The 18,833-nt window shown below is 37.0% G+C and overlaps 1 protein-coding gene across 2 annotated transcripts; it reads right to left on the bottom strand.

Annotated features, from left to right (window-relative positions):
- Positions 1–5,652: 5,652 nt before the first annotated feature.
- Positions 5,653–17,179, bottom strand: LOC104090236 (uncharacterized). 2 transcript variants are annotated; one of them, XM_033654564.2, is made up of 19 exons: positions 16,881–17,179; positions 13,338–13,457; positions 13,055–13,177; positions 12,870–12,932; positions 11,648–11,768; positions 11,420–11,454; positions 10,962–11,039; positions 10,292–10,384; positions 10,068–10,154; positions 9,731–9,832; positions 9,485–9,604; positions 9,295–9,357; positions 8,796–8,929; positions 7,330–7,411; positions 7,175–7,233; positions 7,039–7,084; positions 6,275–6,366; positions 6,117–6,186; positions 5,653–6,003 (listed from the first exon to the last, which is right to left on the bottom strand). In XM_033654564.2, exons 1-19 carry the CDS (start codon positions 17,115–17,117, stop codon positions 5,932–5,934), a joined length of 1,797 nt encoding a protein of 598 aa, XP_033510455.1. In that variant the 5' UTR covers positions 17,118–17,179; the 3' UTR covers positions 5,653–5,931. The 2 variants fall into 2 exon arrangements, with proteins under 2 accessions (XP_033510455.1, XP_009593588.1); XM_009595293.4 differs by lacking the exon at positions 11,420–11,454 and having other exon boundaries at positions 11,661–11,768.
- Positions 17,180–18,833: the final 1,654 nt, after the last annotated feature.

Below are 18,833 nucleotides of genomic sequence, written 5' to 3' on the forward strand. Positions count from 1 at the left end.
TTTTTCTGACTTATCATTGTACCCCTAGGAGTTTGCTTGACTTGTAGACCCAAGAAGAAATTCAATTCCCCCATCATGCTCATTTCAAACTCACTTCCCATGAGTCTTGCAAATTCCTCACACAAAGAGTTATTTGTTGCTCCGAAGATAATGTCATCAACATAGACTTGCACTATGAGCAGGTTCCTCCCCCGTTTCTTCAGAAATAGAGTGTTGTTAATTTTCCCTCTTGTAAAGCCATTTTCTAGAAGAAATTTGGATAGCCTTTCATACCATGCACGAGGAGCCTGCTTCAGTCCATATAATGCCTTGTCAAGTTTAAACACGTGCTCAGGATGCTCATGGCACTCGAAACCAGGCGGTTGCTTGACGAAAACTTCTTTTTTCCTCCTCTACTTGGCACTCTCATAGATCCACATAGATCCATATAGAGGAGATCTAGTGGCCTTGAGGTACTTACTTCCTTTTTGGGTTTGAATGAGGATCTGATCTGCTTTCCTTTTGCACATACATCACACACCTTGTGATCTTTGAAGCTTGACTTAGGCAATCCACGAACCAGGTCCTTCCTGACCAACTTGTTCAGCAATGTAAAACTTGCATGGCTCAACCTTCTGTGCCATAGTTTTGCGTCATCATCCACATCACTCAGACACGTGAGATCCTCATTATGTAATGACTCAAAATCAGTGACATAGATGTTCTTGTATCTTTTTTCCATCAGGATCACATCACCAGTCACAAGATTTGTGACTGTAGATTTTTGACACAAATTCCACCTTGTTGCCTTTGTCGCAGATCTGAGAGACACTCAGCAAGTTGTACTTCAGGCCATTCACGTAATACACATTTTCGATTGAGTGAGTGAGAGACTTCCCAATGCTTCCTACTCCAAGAATGTATCCCTTTTTGCCATTTTCAAAGGATACACTCCCTCCTTGCAGGGCTTTGAGTGAAAGAAAATCATTAGTGCTTCCAGTCATATGCTTCGAGCATCCATGTACCATCTTTGGTTGCTTCCTTTCACTGCTCACTGCACAAGAGAATCAAGGATTAGACTTAGGAACCCAAACAAGTTTGGGTCCCTTGTAATGAGGAAACGGGTGAATCAAAGTTCTTTTTGTCCAAGCAGGAAATATACGTTTGTTATATGAGGGAGCAGGTTTTTTTGCAATAGTTACTTTTTTAGCAAAAACTTTATTTTTCTGCTGGGACTGGAATCTGAATTTACATGTTTTCTTGAAATGTCCAGTGTTACCACAGTGAGTGCAGAGCCAGTTATCAGGAATAGTAACATACTTGTTGTGTGGGTTGTAAGGGGTTTTTTCTTTTTGGAACCCGATTCCCTGCATGTTCCCCCCACTGTTCGTATACATAGCAGCGATTGCATCAGAGGACTAGGTCCACTTAAGAGATTTTTCTAGGTCATTATTCACTCTGCCTAGATCTTCCTGAAGTTGTCTGTTTTTCTCAAGCTCAGCACACAAACTAGATTTTACTGATTTTAGCTCATTTTCAAGCCTAAGGTGTGCCTCACTTGTAACTCACTTTCCCTTTTGAGTGTTCATAGGCCTATTTTCCCTTCTTAGTTCCTCAATTGTTTCCTTTAGGTCTACAACTACTACCAATAAGTCATCTCTCTCATGCTCTATGTTTGCAATACTCTCAGACTCTCAATCAAAATATCATTTCCCCTTTTTAAACTCTCAATGGTCTCTCTTAGATCAACTACAACCACCACTAGATCATCTCTCTCGTGTTCTATTTCTCCTAGTTCTGTGGTTAGCGCATTTTTATCATTAATGAGACTGTGATAAGCATCAATTAAAATATTAGCCAAAGATATAAGCTTCTTTTGAGAATAGGATTTCAGATTTCTTTGAACATCCAGAAAGTTTACCTCATCTTCATCGTCATCCTCCTCATCCTCGTCTGATTTAGCCATTAGAGTAAATATGGAATCGTATTCAGCTGCTTCACTTTCTACTTCCATCATGGAGTTGTCACCTTGATCATCATCATCTCCAGATTCGCTGGAGGAGTCTCCCCATGCAGCAAGAGCTTGTTTCACAACATTGTCAGCGACATCTTTTCTCTTGAACTTTTTGTCAGGAACCTGGTTCCTTTTGACTGCTTTATTTGTGTTGTGTTTGTACTGATCTTGCTTAAGAAGGGGGCAATCCTTGATAAAATGTCTTGGTTTCCCACACTTATGACATAGGTCATAGCCTCTTGGCTTGCTAGAGCTTCCCCTTTTTGGAATACCTCTATTTCTGCGAACTATTTTCTGAAATCTCTTTGTCAGGTAAGCCATGTCGGCATCCTCACCACTTGAGTCATTTTTGTCTGTCTTGAGGACTAGGTTCTTCTCTATTTTGGGCTATCTTCTCTCATTGTCCTTCTTCTTCTTTATTTCATAAGTTTTTAGATTACCAATGAGTTCATCAATGGTCAACTTCTGCAAATTCTTTACCTCTATGATGGCATTTACCTTGCTTTCCCAGGAACCAGGTAACACACTAAGTATTTTCCTGACAAGTTTGTTCCTGGGAATGATTTCTCCCAGTGAGTGAAGTTCATTCATGATAGAGGTGATGCGAGTGTGCATGTCCTAAATGGATTCGCCATCCTTCATTCTGAAGAGCTCATACTCAGTTGTCAACATATCGATCTTCGACTGCTTGACTTGAGTTATCCCTTTGTGTGTTGTTTGAAGAGCTTCCCAGATCTCCTTAGCACTCTGATAAGCTGAGATGCGGTTGTATTCATCTAGTCTGATGCCACAGACAAGAATCTATTTTGCCCTGAAATTCTTCTCAATAGCCTTTATGTCAGCATCGTTGTACTCTTTTCTCGATTTTGAGACTGTAGTTGTTCCCTCATCAACAGTTTTCACGGGAACAAAAAGGTCTGTCACAGATTACATCCCACAACTCTGAATCCTCAACCATGATGAAATCATGCATTCTTGTTTTCCACCAACCATAGTATTGGCCATTAAATCTAGGTGGTTTGTACGTTAATTGTCCTTCCTCGAAGTTTGGTGGAGCAGCCATGATGAAGATCCTTTCTAGGTGTTAACCTTTTAGAAAGAACCCGCTCTGATACCAATTGATAAAAACTAAGGGTCCACCAAACTATGTAGAGAAGCAGGTACTCTATACGTTCCCACAGAGCGCACGCACACAGCAGTAAGTAAATGACACAATGGAATTTTACGTGCAAAACTCTCAACTCACGGGATTAAAGATCACGACCTACCCTTGTAGGATTTCAACTTCACTACTGAGCAAACTTTAGATTACAACATATTGTAACCTAGAAATTCACCTGTAATCCCTCACTAACTTGTAACAACTCTATTACAAGCCACTTTGTAATAACTCTATTACAAAGATTTACAACTCGACTAACTCTAGCCAAGACACAAACACAAGGCTTATGATTTTACAAAGATTTCCTACGCAATGCTTCTAACTAAGCTAAGTAGAAATTATAAGTAAAGTGCTTTAACAAAGGTGCAACACAACTAAGGACATGTAATGACTCAATACAGGAAACAAGTCCTTCGTTATGTTGTTCTTTATTCTTGATGCCCTTGAGAATCACTTGCAAGATTGACACAGACTTGAGAGAATGCTTGATCGATTCTGAATGTGCAAAGGTTTTGTTTTGCCTTTGCTTGATGTTAGTAATTCATTTGTGACATCACTTGGATGATGCAAGCAAGTTAGGTAAAGGGCATTCCCCATAAAGTTGACTGGTGTACTGTTTTTGCACTGTTGCGTGTGCAGGCAGCAACTTTATAGTTGTGAGAAGTTGACTTGTATCGTCACTGAGGAAACTGGTGGCCATTTGTTCCCTTTGTTGTTCCTTTGACTCTGAAGAGTTGAACCACATCCCCGACTTGAGACTTGTCGTTCTTTAAGTATTTGAGGATGTGTAACAGGTTCCTTATCTGGTTCTTATCATTAAGTTTGTTAGATCATCAAAACATAACAGGGATACATATAACCGATCACTTAGTTTGGATTTATTAAATTCGTATCTTCTGAAAGAATTTACCTGCAGGTGTGTTCATAATCAGCTGGCCATATTCTTTCTTGGCCATCGTTTAAGCAATTCTTTAAGAGAAAATTAAAAACGACAACATGCATGATTAACACAAACCGTGGGGCAAAGAACAACTTTTCAGTAAAATAATTCCAAATATAACACAAGTTTTGAACAAAAGTTACCTACAAAAAGAAAAGAAAGAATGAAGTACAGGCGTAATTATCTTATTTGCAGAAGTGTAGAAACAGGACATAAAGGTTTTTGACACTTAAATGTTATCATCTCGACTTTCCCCGGTCCCCGCGCACAGGAAAACTTAGTGTATCGGGCTGCCAATGTTATATCTCGACGAAAACTCATAGGGTGGCCAGCATCGTTGTCATTTTCATGTCTTTGCTACTTGAGTTGCTGTTAATTGTTGTTATCATTAGTAATTAACTAACTAATTAATTTATGGGAGGAATCATTAGACAAGATGGATGTGCTAAACTTCTGCTGCTAGACGACTTTAGAGAGAACAATGAATGAATACTTCCAGCTTTGTAAACGAATATATGGTAATCTAAGGCTGGCAGAGGCTAATAAAGGTGCAAACTACACTTTCTTTTTTGATAATCATGATTAGGGGTGTACAAACCGAATCGGAAAAACGCACCAAACCGAAAAGTCAAACCAAACCGATTAAAAAATCCGACTAGGTTTGGTGTGATTTGTTTTGGTATTGAGTTAAAAAACCTGAAGCAAACCTAGATATAGAATTTTTATATAGAATTTTCTTTAAAAAAATGTCTAGAAATTTCTGAGATTCTCTTACGGGATATAATATTTAATAAAATATGAAGTGCTTCATATTTATTAACCTTAAATAATGGATTGTATGATCACTTTCTTATCAAGTGTTACAAAAATGTGTCAATTTCTTTGTTCTTCACTTCTTCCATATTCATATGTCAAGATCTATTAAATTCTTATATCTTTTTCTAATTTGAAGTGATTATTATTATCTAGGTATCATATTGATTTTTATGTTCAATTACTAAATTCGATTAACCTTGAAAGTGTACATCAACAAAAAATTATTGTCGGACGACTAAAAAGCTAACTATCATGTGTTAATAAGTAGATTCTTCCATAAGAATATTTAATAAATAATGCGTATCAATTTTTAAATTTTTACTAAACATATATTTACTTATAAAAAATTTAACAAAGTAAGATTGAAACAATATTTAAATAACAAAAAACCCAAAAAATCCGCCAAAACAGAACCAATCCAAATCGATATAGTTGGTTTTGTTTAGTTTTGATAAAAAACGAACCAACCCGGTCCATGTACACCCCTAACCATGATATTCGGGCAAGCTTGCACGTACCTCGACTAATTCAACAAGGTACCGGCTACCTCTCACTAACACATGTATCAGGTAACTCTATCCAACAACTCAGATATCAGGTAACTCTATCCACCAAAGGCTTGGACATGTCCGGGGTAATCACCCAATATTTTTGCCTCACGCTAGGAAGCAGACTGCACTTCTTGATCACCACCTTTTGCTCACAGGAGTAAATTCAGCTAGGAAAAAGAAATTGTTGATGTTCAAGTTCAAGCATCAAGCTGAAATATTAGTCCATTATAAACAAGCTCTGCCATAGCACGTACATTAACATTCATCAGTGAGAAGAGTCGAATAAAACCTCACTGTGCTAAACATAAAATGATACCACTTCATTAAGCCATTACAAGCGTACATATATAGTGCAAAATGACTAATGAATGCGCGTACTTTGCAAGGTCGGATGCCCTTTAGCTGGATCCACTGCTGGCCTAAAATATCTTATCTTAGATGGTATAGACTAAAAAATGCAAGATCCCCCTCAAAACTTGAAATCTTTCTTCTTCGACTTGCCCTCTTTCTCCTGCATCTTGCGCTTCTTCTTCCTCTCATTCTGCAGCAGTTTGACCATGTCAGAACTAGTATGCATTAAAAATACCAATGACAAGAAGCATAGGCCGACTGAGAAAGACTATATGAAAGAGACAAGATGAAATAATCACACACCTCTGCTACCATGTCACTGAAGTCCTCTCTCTGACTACGCAACTTCTCCTCTTCTCTAGCTTCTTCGTATCTATAGAAAGGCAGACAAAGTTTTCAGTACATTCTGAAAAAAATCATATGGAATCCACTTAAACAGTATTAATAATGTTGCTACTCACTTGGCTGGCAGGACATTGTCCATCAGTTCCAACTCTTCAGGTGCCAAAGTAACATCAACTCTATCTGATTTCTGACCTTTAAGCAGATCGACCTGCTTTCAAGCAAAATTTTAATCAAAGTGTCCCCACAAAAATAAAGAAAATAAAATAATAGGGACCAAACAGAAACAATCATGAAATACCAAATCTGACATTGGGCAAAGAAATAACAAGATATCTTGTGGTGGCATATCATGGTCTTCAGTTCATGCATTTCCACTTAGCTACCAAATACTTTTCAAAAAAAAAAAATCCACCATTTTATATTCTATCAATGATAATACATTCTTTCCATCTTTCACAAACAAGTCACTAAGCCTCAAACAAGCAGAACAAGATCAATCAGATGCAAAATATAATTATAGAAGCCAAATGAAACCGCAAGTGGAATCCACTGATCATAGCATCAAGTTCACAAACAACAAACTACTGTCACATACTCGGGGAAAATATGGTCCAAACGACAGGATGAGAGCAATCCATTCTTGTGAACATGAAATCTAATAATACCACTTCATTACCAGGGTTCAAATAACCCCATAAATAGGATGAGGACACTTCACTCCTGTGAGAATTTTCACATGAAGGATAACAACAGAACAATCATAATGCACTGCTTTCTGCTTTCAACAGTTCATAAAGTCAATGTTCAACGAGACAACGACCACATGAAATTTGCATGTAAATGCAGCATACAAGGAGAGAGGACAAAAACATTCAATTACCCTTTTGGCAGCAGTCTTGTCTTGAGTGCCAGTGTTAATCACATACCTGTACAGCCAAAGGAAAATCAGTCACACAGTGGAGAAAAGGGAGAGGTGCCAGATACAACTCTCTGCAGAAGCTTAAACAAGTACTTACGTATGAGTTGTTCCAAGAAGAGTTCCTGGAGCTACCTTTTCTTCTTTCTCTTCAAGCACCTTCAAAAACAAGTATATGTAAGTGAGTTTCTTGACAAAGAGATAACATTTGTCTATTAGAATGCAAAAAACAGTATCCACATATAGTGCTCTCACCTGGTAGAGAGGCTTCTCAGGCTCCTTCCTCTGCTGCTTCCGAAGGTCAATAACATCGGGAGTCTCAACTCCAGTTGGAGTACTACATGAACAAGCAAAGACATTGAAATGTGATACCTCAAATGTAATTAAAAAAACTTAGGGTCTGTTTGGAAAGCCACCAGGTAATTGGAATTAGTGTAATTACCACAGCCTAGTAATTACACAGTTGTATAATTACGACGACCTGTTTGTTTGTCATAGTGTAATTACAAGTTTACTGTTTGGTTGCACAAGTGTAATTACTCGATTAGATTAAATTTTAAATGAAGTAATTATCAAAACTTAAAAGTTAATATAATAAATGTATGCCTATAAATTTTTGTACGTATAAATGATATTATATTTACTCCGTATTTAAGATGTATAGTTTTTCGTGAATATACATTAATTAGTAATCATATATTTATAACTAATATTGTAAAAATAATTTATATATATATTCCAAATTAATAATATTTAGTTTAGATACTTACAAAAACTAAAAACATACGTTTTGTAAAAACATCATAGAATTCATGTTTGGTAAAATAAATTAATATGTATAAATATAATGTCATAACATAATTCAAATGTTTGACAAAACTAATCTATCAATTCTAACTAAAAAATGAACAACATGCAATGTGAGCCAATACTACTAGAACAAGTAAATTGGGACCATGAATATAACACAATTTCAAAATCCAAAAAAAAAAAAAGTTTAGCATATGTCAAACTCCAACATAATAATAGTAAATTCCACTACAACTTAAGATTAGGAAACATAATAAGTTTATAATCACATTCAACAACGAAATTTCACTTTAATTGCATCACTCATTATATGCCAAGTTTGTTAATGACTCGTTATTTCTAATATTATGAGGTGTAATTTCAAAAATAGAATAACAAAATAAATAAAAAATAAAATATAAGCAATTACATGGAATCACAAGTAAAAGTAGAGAAATAAACGATAAATAATGAATAAAGAAAAATATTTTTAAAAATTTCAAAAGAAATTAAAAAGTAAAATAAAATTAAAAAAAATTAAAAAATAGAAATAAAAAGTTATAAAGAAAATAAATTAAAATAAAAACAAAAAGGAAAGAAACTACAAGGTAATTACGAGGTAATTACCACCAATTCTCACCTCCCCCGAGAATTGGAGTGTGTAATTACACCCCTCCAACCAATTACACCAATTCCATGCTGACCAAGTAATTACTTGGCCAAACAAACATGTCAAACTGTGTAATTACACCCAATTACACCCAAATCCAATTCCTAGGTGGCTTTCCAAACAGGCTCTTAAAGACTGCTTTCACAGTGCATGTACAGATTAGAAAGGAGAATAGAAAATTAAGGGAACAGTGACAGTTTGAGCTAATACAAGTTTTCTATAGATTTTGTATGATTAAAAAAAGGTTTGGATCAAGTACTACCTCGAAAGGCTGTCCACAGACTGAATACCATCTTCCAGTTCCTCTTCCTCCATCTCCTCTTCCACTTCCTCTTCCTCCTCTTCTTCCTCTTCCTCCAAGTCACCCCAATGCTTAGTCTTATCAACAGGTTCATCCTAAGCATGACCATAAATGGCACGACAAACGTAATTAGAGACCACATCAAGCAAAAAATAGGATCCAAGAACACATGGCTACACCAATTACAAGGACCACATACTTGAATTTCATGAAAAAATCATGAAATATCAAGCACTCCTACATGCGATGTTTCTTAGCTACTTCAAAATTATTCATGGTTACCAACACCTCTGGTAAGTTTCACAAACTTTAAATTGGTGCATTTCCAAAAATACATAATTATTTATAGGTAATGATTTGCATTTTAGTTGGTCTGGAACTACATTGAAGCAAAATGTTACGCCAGGAACTTACTTCCAGAAAGAAATAACTCCAGCAAAGATAATACAAGTAGGCATACCTCATAGTTGGGCTGGTCTTGTTGCAGCACACCAAAGACATCTCCATATAAAGGGCGCCCATACTATGTCAAACAAATAAGGGAAAAAATGTCAAGAACAATAAACAATTACAGCAAAAGACACCATCTTTCACAATATGATACGGAGGATATAAAATGTTCCAATAAACTGAAAGGTTTTGGAACTTACCTCATCAACAGGCGGTTTACCCCAACCTCCAGGGTGATAGCCAAACTTGGCTCCTGGTGGAATAGGAGCATTGAGTCCAAGAATCTTCAATTGAGGATAAGAGGGTGGAGGACCATATCTCTGCAACAGCAAATTGTGAGTTGAAGAAAAGTGTTAGCAAAGCGAACTAGCAAGAAGACAATAGACTTAAGGGGAACAAAAATGATCACCCCCAATAAAACAGCGATTCAATTTATACTAACTTACCTGCATATTGATCAGCCAAGGAGGAGGAGTGCCTTCAGGCATACCAAGAGCCTCTTTCAGTTCTTGAGACAAAGTCCCAGGTTTCATCTCCCTCAACTTCACCTGCATATAGAAATCAAGATATGATGCAGATGTCGGAAAAAAATCTAACACATTATAGCCCAATGAATCAAGCATCAAACATGGTCATATAAGAGTACATCAACAAAAACTGTGGCATTACTATTCTCAGGAATTTGATGAAATACCAGAAGGCAGAGAATGATCAAAGCTGTAAGCAAGCAAGACATGAAAGAGGCATAAGTCGATTCAACAATGTGAAAGAGAAATTATGTACCTCAAACTCCTTTCCTTCATAATATAGATCCCCAAGGCTAGTCAACTTTGGTTTAGTCTGATACTTAAAAAAGGCATCATGGAGAACCTACATAACATGATCTGGAGACTCAGCAGAATAGTACAGCAATTAACAATTTAACCAGAAGTTTCCATGCACTTGACACGGCATGAATTATTTGTCAGGTTCAGTAATCATCAAGGAATTAAAGAAAATTGGGAAACCTGATAATCAATATCCATCTTTCCCATTTTTGGCTGCATTCGTTCCCGCTGCTTTTGTTTAAGCTTCTTACTGTCTTCCTTTTCAATGTAAGCCTACACAAAGAGAACAAACAAGATTATCAAACAAGGTCAAGCATAAACAATGAACAATACATACTAGCAGAAAATAATCATTTACTGCATCTTCTCAAACAAAAATATTTTTAAACACGATGTGTCGTTCCAGGTAAATACTTTTCATATCTGTTTACTAACATAATTGGAGCCTATCTTTTTCAAATTAAAAGAATTGGGTTTCTAGGGCCATACCAAGAGCAGTCAATATAAGAAAGTATATCATCAAGAAATTTGTAGACAGCATCTTCTTTTTGTTGAATTATGCTTTATCTTTACACTATTTCAACAACAAATACGTTGATGGATTTTATATAGCTACTGAGTCATTGACATTATTCATTCATTATCACACGTCTTGATGTGATGCTGAAATGAAGGCCATCATTTCTTGATGCCAGTAGTTTTTAAAAGTTCAGAAAATTAATACCGACCCTCAGAATTTTCTACCTTGGGTATTAACATCTAAAATAAGTTTAATTTATACAACATATTCCTATTTCACGAGGCCACCTGAGCAAGGAATATATAAGTAATGGCGCAAATTTCACCGTACTTGTCTAATTTTCTCAATTCCTGTTGCAGCTATAAAGTCAGGCAGTTGAAACGGCTGTTTCTCGATACCACGTTTCCCCTGAAAACCAAATTCAAGGCTTGATGAGATAAAAATGTAATACAAGAAAGAGAAGTTAATAATAGCGTATCCAAAGGACTAGTGAATGGCTTAGATGACCACACTGGCTGATAATAGCAATAGATTTAGGCATTTAGCCACTTCAAGCCGTGAAAAATGCAAAGACAGCTAAAATAATTTGATTTCTGCAGTGAGGGAACATTTAGTTACTCGAACTTGAAGGTACTTAATGCAGCTATACTTTTCGAAACACTTTGTTGAAAAGTGAAAGAAATATCTTTTGACCAACCCACACCAATAAACAGAGAAACCCTACAACCCCAACCCACAAAATATACACAAAGATAGAATCATGAAGATTCCATTTGTCAAAGACCTACATGTTGAGGCTCCACCAGTGTCAAGGCCGCTCTCCTGCAAGAACCACATATATACATATAAGACAAACTTCATTGATTTTATCCGTCACCCCCTTCCCAAACCAAACCCTCTTATTTAACCAAGTTCTATCCTTATTTATTGTTACATGAGTGGAAGAGGTACAAAATATCTGCACTATCATTGGGAACCTAAATAATTTTTTTGGTAACCTAAATATATGAATTAGCAGTGATGACTGACCTGCAAAAATTTTCGTTTTTGACTCCAGTGTCGTGGAACAGGAACAGTATTTCGGTAAGATTTCAGATATACCAATAGCTTAGGGTCTGCTGCAGTAGCGTCCCATACCTAAACGACATATAACACATCAATAAGTAAAATAATCATCAGTTAGAACTGGAATTTACATACAGAAATGGATGGCAGTAGTCAGATGAAGACGAGCAAGACGCCAAATACACGAGAAATCAATGTTTAACTATCCAAGAGTGCAAAAGAACCTGCATCAGATCATGCAAAGACTGATTCCAGTCTGAGGAGAAGGAAAAGATGATGAAGATGATTATGATGACGATGATGGCAACTCCATTAAAAAACAACAGACTTATTATCATAACAAGATTTCATCTACTTTACGTGAACTTTTAATTGTAACTATGTATGGAAAAGGTATGGGTATGAGATTCATGCCCAGATCTGGTCAACTTTTGGTAGGATTCAGGGACTCGTGTGGGCAATTGCTCAGTATACTGTAGGAGGATAATAGAAAGGAGTAAGATGCCGGATGTACGAGAAACCAATGTTACACTGTCAAGAGTGGGAAAGAACCTGCATTACTCATGCAAAGGCTGGTTCCATGAAGATGGTTATGACATTAAACAAGAGCAGACTTAGTATCATAAGAAGATCTCATTCCATGTTATGCTGACCCTTCAATCGGGACTATTTATGGAAAAGGTCTTGGTATGAGGTTCATGCCCAGATCTGTTCAACTTTTAGGTAGGATTCTTCGACTCTTCGGACAAGGGGTCAGTTAATAGGAGGATAATGGAAAGAAATAAGATTTTCTTTTGGCCTGCCCAAGACAAATTTACGAAGAGGATAATATCAACTACCTTATGGGTGAGCATTTCAACTTGTTTCATAGCAATAATATCTATAAAGTTTCACGTTTGCGAAATGTTCTAAAGCATAGAAATTGAAGCACGGCCAAAGACAAAGCAGATATTAGAAAAGGCACGACAAGGAACTCCAAGGGACTTGGCGGCGCCAGCATAACTCTGAAAGGATAAGAACAAGAAACCCTCAATGATGGACTGCCCACCAGAGGTACAACCTCTTTTTAGGCAGAGAAATTTGCAGGGAAACCAAACTGCATAGGATAAATGATCATAATGTATTGTTGGCGTGTATCAGAACAAAATAATAATAATGTTCGACTATCCATACCTCAACAACATCAGGCCGCGTGCTGACTTGTTTCAGTTCTGCAATCTTCATCCTACGTTGAAGCTGAAATAGAGAAACAATTCAGTCTTTTTTTTTATCAGGGAGAAATAATTCAGTCTTAAATCTACTCGAGGTAAGCAAATAGAAGTAACTAACAAAATCAGCAAACAGAAGCTGAGATGGACCTTTTTCTTTTTGTTAGAAATACCCTTCTCCTTCGGCTGAGCGTCCTGCTCTTCCTCTGAATCTGAATAAGGGTTTTTCTTTAAGGCTGCATCAGCAGCACTCTCGTCCATCTTATCGTTCTCCTGATATTCCAAGAAAAAGTTATGCAAATGGTAAAAAATGAGAACTGATGTCAGGAATAAATTTCAACACCTTGAACGATAAAGAAGATCGAAGGCAAAACATAGTTCAGTTGAAACTAGTTCACACAGCATCATATACCAACAATGAAGCACTTTATACCTCAGAACCAGTAGCATCGACGAAACAGAATTTCTCAAAGACCTTCCTGAATTCCTCATCCAACTCGCCATCTAACTCTGCCTTCTCTGGGACATATTCCACTTCAACTTGCTCCAAAGACTGAAGAATCAGAACGAAGCAAGGTAAAGATCAATAGCTAAACACCATAAAATGCATAACAATGTCACAAAAAACATCACAACAAAAATAAAAGTATAGTTTAGAGAAAGTGCTCATTTCATTATACAATAATGGCTCTGGGAAAGAATCCAACATATAACAAACAGTCTCTGGAAAAGGATGAGGCATGTCAAAATAGAAGCTCATGCACATCACTATTTCAATTGCAAAAACAAGTTACTGTTTGGAAAGAGATGAGTCATGTCAAAATAGAAGCTCATGCACATCATCATTTCAATTGAAAAAACAAATTAACTTTATCCAAGCTATGATATTTATGACCTTAGAAAGACAAATAGATGAACATTGTTTCTTCATTACTAGCTGGACCTTGGATATTCAAAAAAAATCAACTTGTATACACGTTATACCATGCCCAAAAAAAATCAACAAACACAACATTTACGCTATAGTATGACAAGATATAGCAAAAATCAAAGGTACTAGACAGTACCAAACTATCCTGCAGCTTCTAAATAAAGAAAACCATATCCATTAGCAAGGTATATATCAGGCGTATATAGTCACTTTTTATTGTCTCGTCTGTTGAGCCGAGGGTCTCCCGGAAATAGCCTCTCTACCCCTCCGGGTAGGGGTAAGGTCTGCGTACACTCTACCCTCCCCAGACCCCACTAGTGGGATTCTAATGGGTGGTTGTTGTTGTTGTATAGTCACTTTTTAGACACGGTAATAATTATGTCAAATGGCTCCAGTTAACCCTACGAAAATGTACACGCACAGAGATCATTGATGCAAAGAAATTAATAGGATCTTCCAGATAAAACCCTCACATGACATAATTATGAAACACGAGAATTGTCAGAAAATACAAACTCAACATCCACCAGTCCGTAAGAAGCCCACTAGATCAAAACAATTTCAAAGAAGAGCAAGTAGTCATTTTCTGGAGAAAATTCCTTACAGATAGTCAAAAGAGAGAACATTTGCATAAATCACATTTCCCATAATTAACATATGCAACCATATAGTAGTCCCCAACGAAATGGCTGAGCGGTTGATGCTTAGGAGTAAGACTTAGAGAACTCATTTAGTTCGAAACTTTGAATGTGAGCCCATCTGTTGTAACCCTGATAAGCAGGCTTACCAAGCTGTTCTCAAGCTGGCACATTAGATAGCCACCTATATCGCATATAGATTCAAGTTATATACATTGCCAGCATAAACTTTACCTTATCAAAAAGAATGTAAGATGTTGTTACTGTCAGTATATTTTTGACATGTTATAGAGGATTGCTTCCCATTCTTTTTATGTTACCAAATATTTGTATGAAGAAATGGCTGCAGTTGCCTTTTAAATAATATGATGGTGTAAATCTTATTACACTATCAACGCGTAGAACTTACCTTTTAAATAACCAGACAGTGTAAATCGTTTTTACACTGTCAATGCATAGAACTTAGATTGATTGCTTACTCAGAAAAAAGTGAAGTCCCATAGCTATAAGGCTCAAGAGATAAAGAAAACGGTGGATACTTTTCCGGGTATAAGATGACAACCCTAATGAATTGATTATGAAGGTAGCTCTTAGCTACATAGAGCTCAAATTCCTTAATTGTTATTGCCTAGGCTTCGATGATCAATCCGTGCCACATTTAGGTTTTGATCTTCGGCCATCCCGGTTCTCAGGACCCAACACTATATTATTCTTACATATTTCCTTTAAAATAAAAAGATGCAAAAGGTGTTGATATGTCCAATCCACATAGAAATCTTACCCTCTTCCACTACGGCCATTGTCACTTTGGGATGGGAATGAAGCTCGAGGAGGCAGGGAAGAAAAGGTTATTCGCTATTGACTTACCCTCTATATTGGGCGGACTCTTCAAAATTCCTGTTGCACCCTTATCGACACGACATAGGTATATGGATGAGGATGTGGGATCCATAGCGGATTTAGTCAACTTACCTTGGATACTTTGATTCCATTCTATGACCGAGAAGTATAGATTGATTGGGCATTTGGTTTAATTCTTGGGTTTATGTCTTTTTTTTATAATTGTGGCATCCAGACCAGCTTACACGTATTGTGGCGTCCGGACCAGCTTACGCGGACCTTGACTAATTCCACAAGATACCTGCTATCTCCTACCAGCAACAGGTACCATATAACTTTGTCTACCAATGCTTGAACAGATGAGAAGAAATCACCTAGGGTTTATATATATATATATATATATATATATATATATATATATATATATATATATTATGCGCGATATCTTATGAATAAAATATTAGTGTTTATAGAGAATAAAGTTTTAATAATTTTAGTTCAATAACTTTAACTAACCGAAATATATACTTTATATGTCATAATATACATTAATTGGCCCTAGCACTCGTATCCGCACTCGAATTCATACCTCTGAATCCTAAAATTTATGTGACAAAGAATCCAACCTCTAAAGCTGCACCCAGATCGAATACCTACACCCCGGTCTGAGCAACATAGCTTACCCTTATATCAAGCCTTGATATGGCTCAATATGTACTTTTTCTAATGGATTTAAGTAACATACACGGATAAGTATAAAGATTTTTTTACGCTATCAGTAAATTTTAACCCGTGATAGCAGGTTACTTACCATTTTAATCAAATTATCAATTATCATTTACTCCCAATTTATGTGAGGGTATTTGACTTGGAAGGGAGTTTAAGAGACAAAACTTATGGTCTAAAATAAGCCATAAAACTTTTTGTGACAATAAATCATCTCATCATGGGTAAAATTGAAAGTTTACCGTTAAACTTTGACTAAATATAAATAAATATCATTCTTTTTTTGACGGACTAAAAAGAAAAAATAACAACAACAACCCAGTATAATTTCACTAGTAGAGTCTGGGGAGGGTAGTGTGTACGCAGACCTTAACCCTATCCTGGGGTAGAGAGGCTGTTTCCAAATGACCCTCGGCACCCTTCCCTCCAAAAACTCCTCACCTTACTCTTGGGGTGACTCGAACTCACAACCTCTTGGTCGGAAGTGGAGGCTGCTTACTATCAGAGCAACCCCACCTTGTCAAGATAAATCGAGAGAGAATGGGTACTGTTCATTAAGAGATTTAGCTGTAAATACCTAATCAAGTCACCTGATTATGTACATATTTATTACACCGCAATGCATAAAACGTAAACTCTTTTCTAATGCATTCTAAAATTAAGAACAAGGAAAAATTGAAAGGCATGCATACTCTTACTATTTTCATGTTCATCATTCCCAATTTAAAAAACCCTAATTCATCGGCAAATCAAAATAAATGCTTAAATAATTGGTAAAAAGTATATCTCCACCATAACAATTACTCATCAATTACACTTTAAGATAATCTGGAAATAATACCTTCTGAAAATCGGAGTTCTCATCAGCAACGCCATTAGCGTCAGCGGCGGCAGAGGCGGCGGCGGTGTCACTGTCTTCTCCGTGAGACGATACCTTATTATTTTTCTTCTGCTTTCGCCGCCTACGGCGGCGCTCGTTCTCCTTTGATTTCCTCGAGACGTCGTTAGGGTTAGTTTTCGTATCGCCGTTGGAATGGCCGACGATGTTTGCTACCCCGTTTGCTACCTCAACCGTCATACTCCAGCTGTTTTGGACGAGAAGTGAAAGAGGGAAAATAGTGGAGGGACTAAAACAACCGAATCTCGGAATAAGAAGAACTAAATAGAAAATATCAGAAAGGTGGATAGCCAGACTAAATTATTCCGGGATTATAATCCCAAAATTAATTTAGGATAAAATAATACTAAGTTTATAATATGTTTGGTTGACAGTATAAATCTATCTGTCAATTAAATATAGTATAAATTTAGTACCACATTTTATCTCACCTTATCTCGCGTACCAAATGACCTTAAGGATGTGTTTCATGCGATTGGAATGATTTTTAAGGAAAAATATTTTTCTTTGAATGTTTTAATGAAAAATATTTTTTTGTATTTGATTGGTGAGTGGAAAATATTTTTAAAAGAATATTTAAACTAAAGATTAATAATAATTGTATACGGTCGAAATAGATTTCGGTCTCCGTACGTTTGATCGAGTTCGAATGGTAAGCGATAGAAGTGAGAGCTCGAGACGAGTTCCGAGGATAGTACAAACAAGCCTCGAGCTCCAAGACCGATCGAGGAATCGACTCGTTATTATTATCAAGCCCATGACCAAATCGAACCGCAAGGCAACATGAAGGTTGTTGGAGATGCACAAACAGATTGACACTCACCCCGAATATCGAACTCGAACCAAGGCCGAGGGCTCGACCCAATACCGAGCTCGAGCCAGTATCGAGCTCGCAGACAGGAGCCGTTGCAACAACACTAGGGGAGAGAATCTTTACGGGAATCGAGGAAGAGACAATTCATCATGGGTTCTCCACTATATATTTTTTATTATAAATAAAGTAAGATCCTTCTATTATAAATGGGGGAATCCTTGTAAGCACAAAGGGGGTTCACACATTGTAAGAAAAGACTACTTCTATTTATTGAAGAATAAATCTCTTGAGCTTGTTTTACTCAGCATACTCACTCTTCTTGTTCAATAATTTATATCCTGTTTCTATAGCCAAGAATCTAAACATTTCCGCTTCTATGTACAATTTATATCAAGCTATATCACATATCCTTAGAACTACTTATAAATTCAACTATATCCGATTTTTCGAGTAAAAAGTTTGGCGCACACCGTGGGGCTAAGGATAATAGTGGTTGTTTGATACAAATTCGGATTACGCAACAATTTACAACTCTGAATCAGCAATGGCAAACCCTCGATTCATGGCTTTACCTATCGACCACGAAGCCGGCCTTCAGGATGAAACCAACAACTTGATACCTGGGGCCGGAAGGCCACTTAACGATGTCACTGAAGCTCGAGTCGAAGTACCTGAAATCCGAGTCGAAGTACCGCTAGATGTCAATTCAAAGTGGCTCTTGAGGCGATCCAACGTTCCGAACCGAAAAAAAATATTCAGGGCGGTACTCGAACTGTAGCTCGAGACGCCCATAACGTGGAGGAGATCGGAGTCAGCTTACGGATGATCTTCGAGATGTTACAAGCCCAGAAAATAGCGATAGCTCAGTTGCAGAGCCAAACTCAGGTACAAAGCAGGCCGGAGTCCGATCCGCTTCGAGAAATCACCCAAAGAACGGAGCAAGCCATAGTGAAGTCAAACGAGCAAGAATCGGGGACTACTCCCGAAATTACTAAATTGCTCGAGGAACTCACAAAACGAGTCGAAGCTAACGATAAAAAAATAGAAACATATAATTTCAGGGTCGATCAGATCCCGAGAGC

This window comes from Nicotiana tomentosiformis, chromosome 9, assembly GCF_000390325.3.
Source record: "Nicotiana tomentosiformis chromosome 9, ASM39032v3, whole genome shotgun sequence".
Taxonomy (NCBI): Eukaryota; Viridiplantae; Streptophyta; class Magnoliopsida; order Solanales; family Solanaceae; genus Nicotiana; species Nicotiana tomentosiformis.

Coding starts and splice junctions, on each gene's coding strand:
- LOC104090236 (XM_033654564.2), bottom strand. CDS start 17,117: ATGACGGTTGAGGTAGCAAACGGGGTAGCAAACATCGTCGGCCATTCC. Junction 7,234..7,329: donor CTGAGAAGCCTCTCTACCAG/GTGAGAGCACTA, acceptor TTGTTTTTGAAG/GTGCTTGAAGAGAAAGAAGA. Junction 6,004..6,116: donor TCAGTGACATGGTAGCAGAG/GTGTGTGATTAT, acceptor AAACTGCTGCAG/AATGAGAGGAAGAAGAAGCG.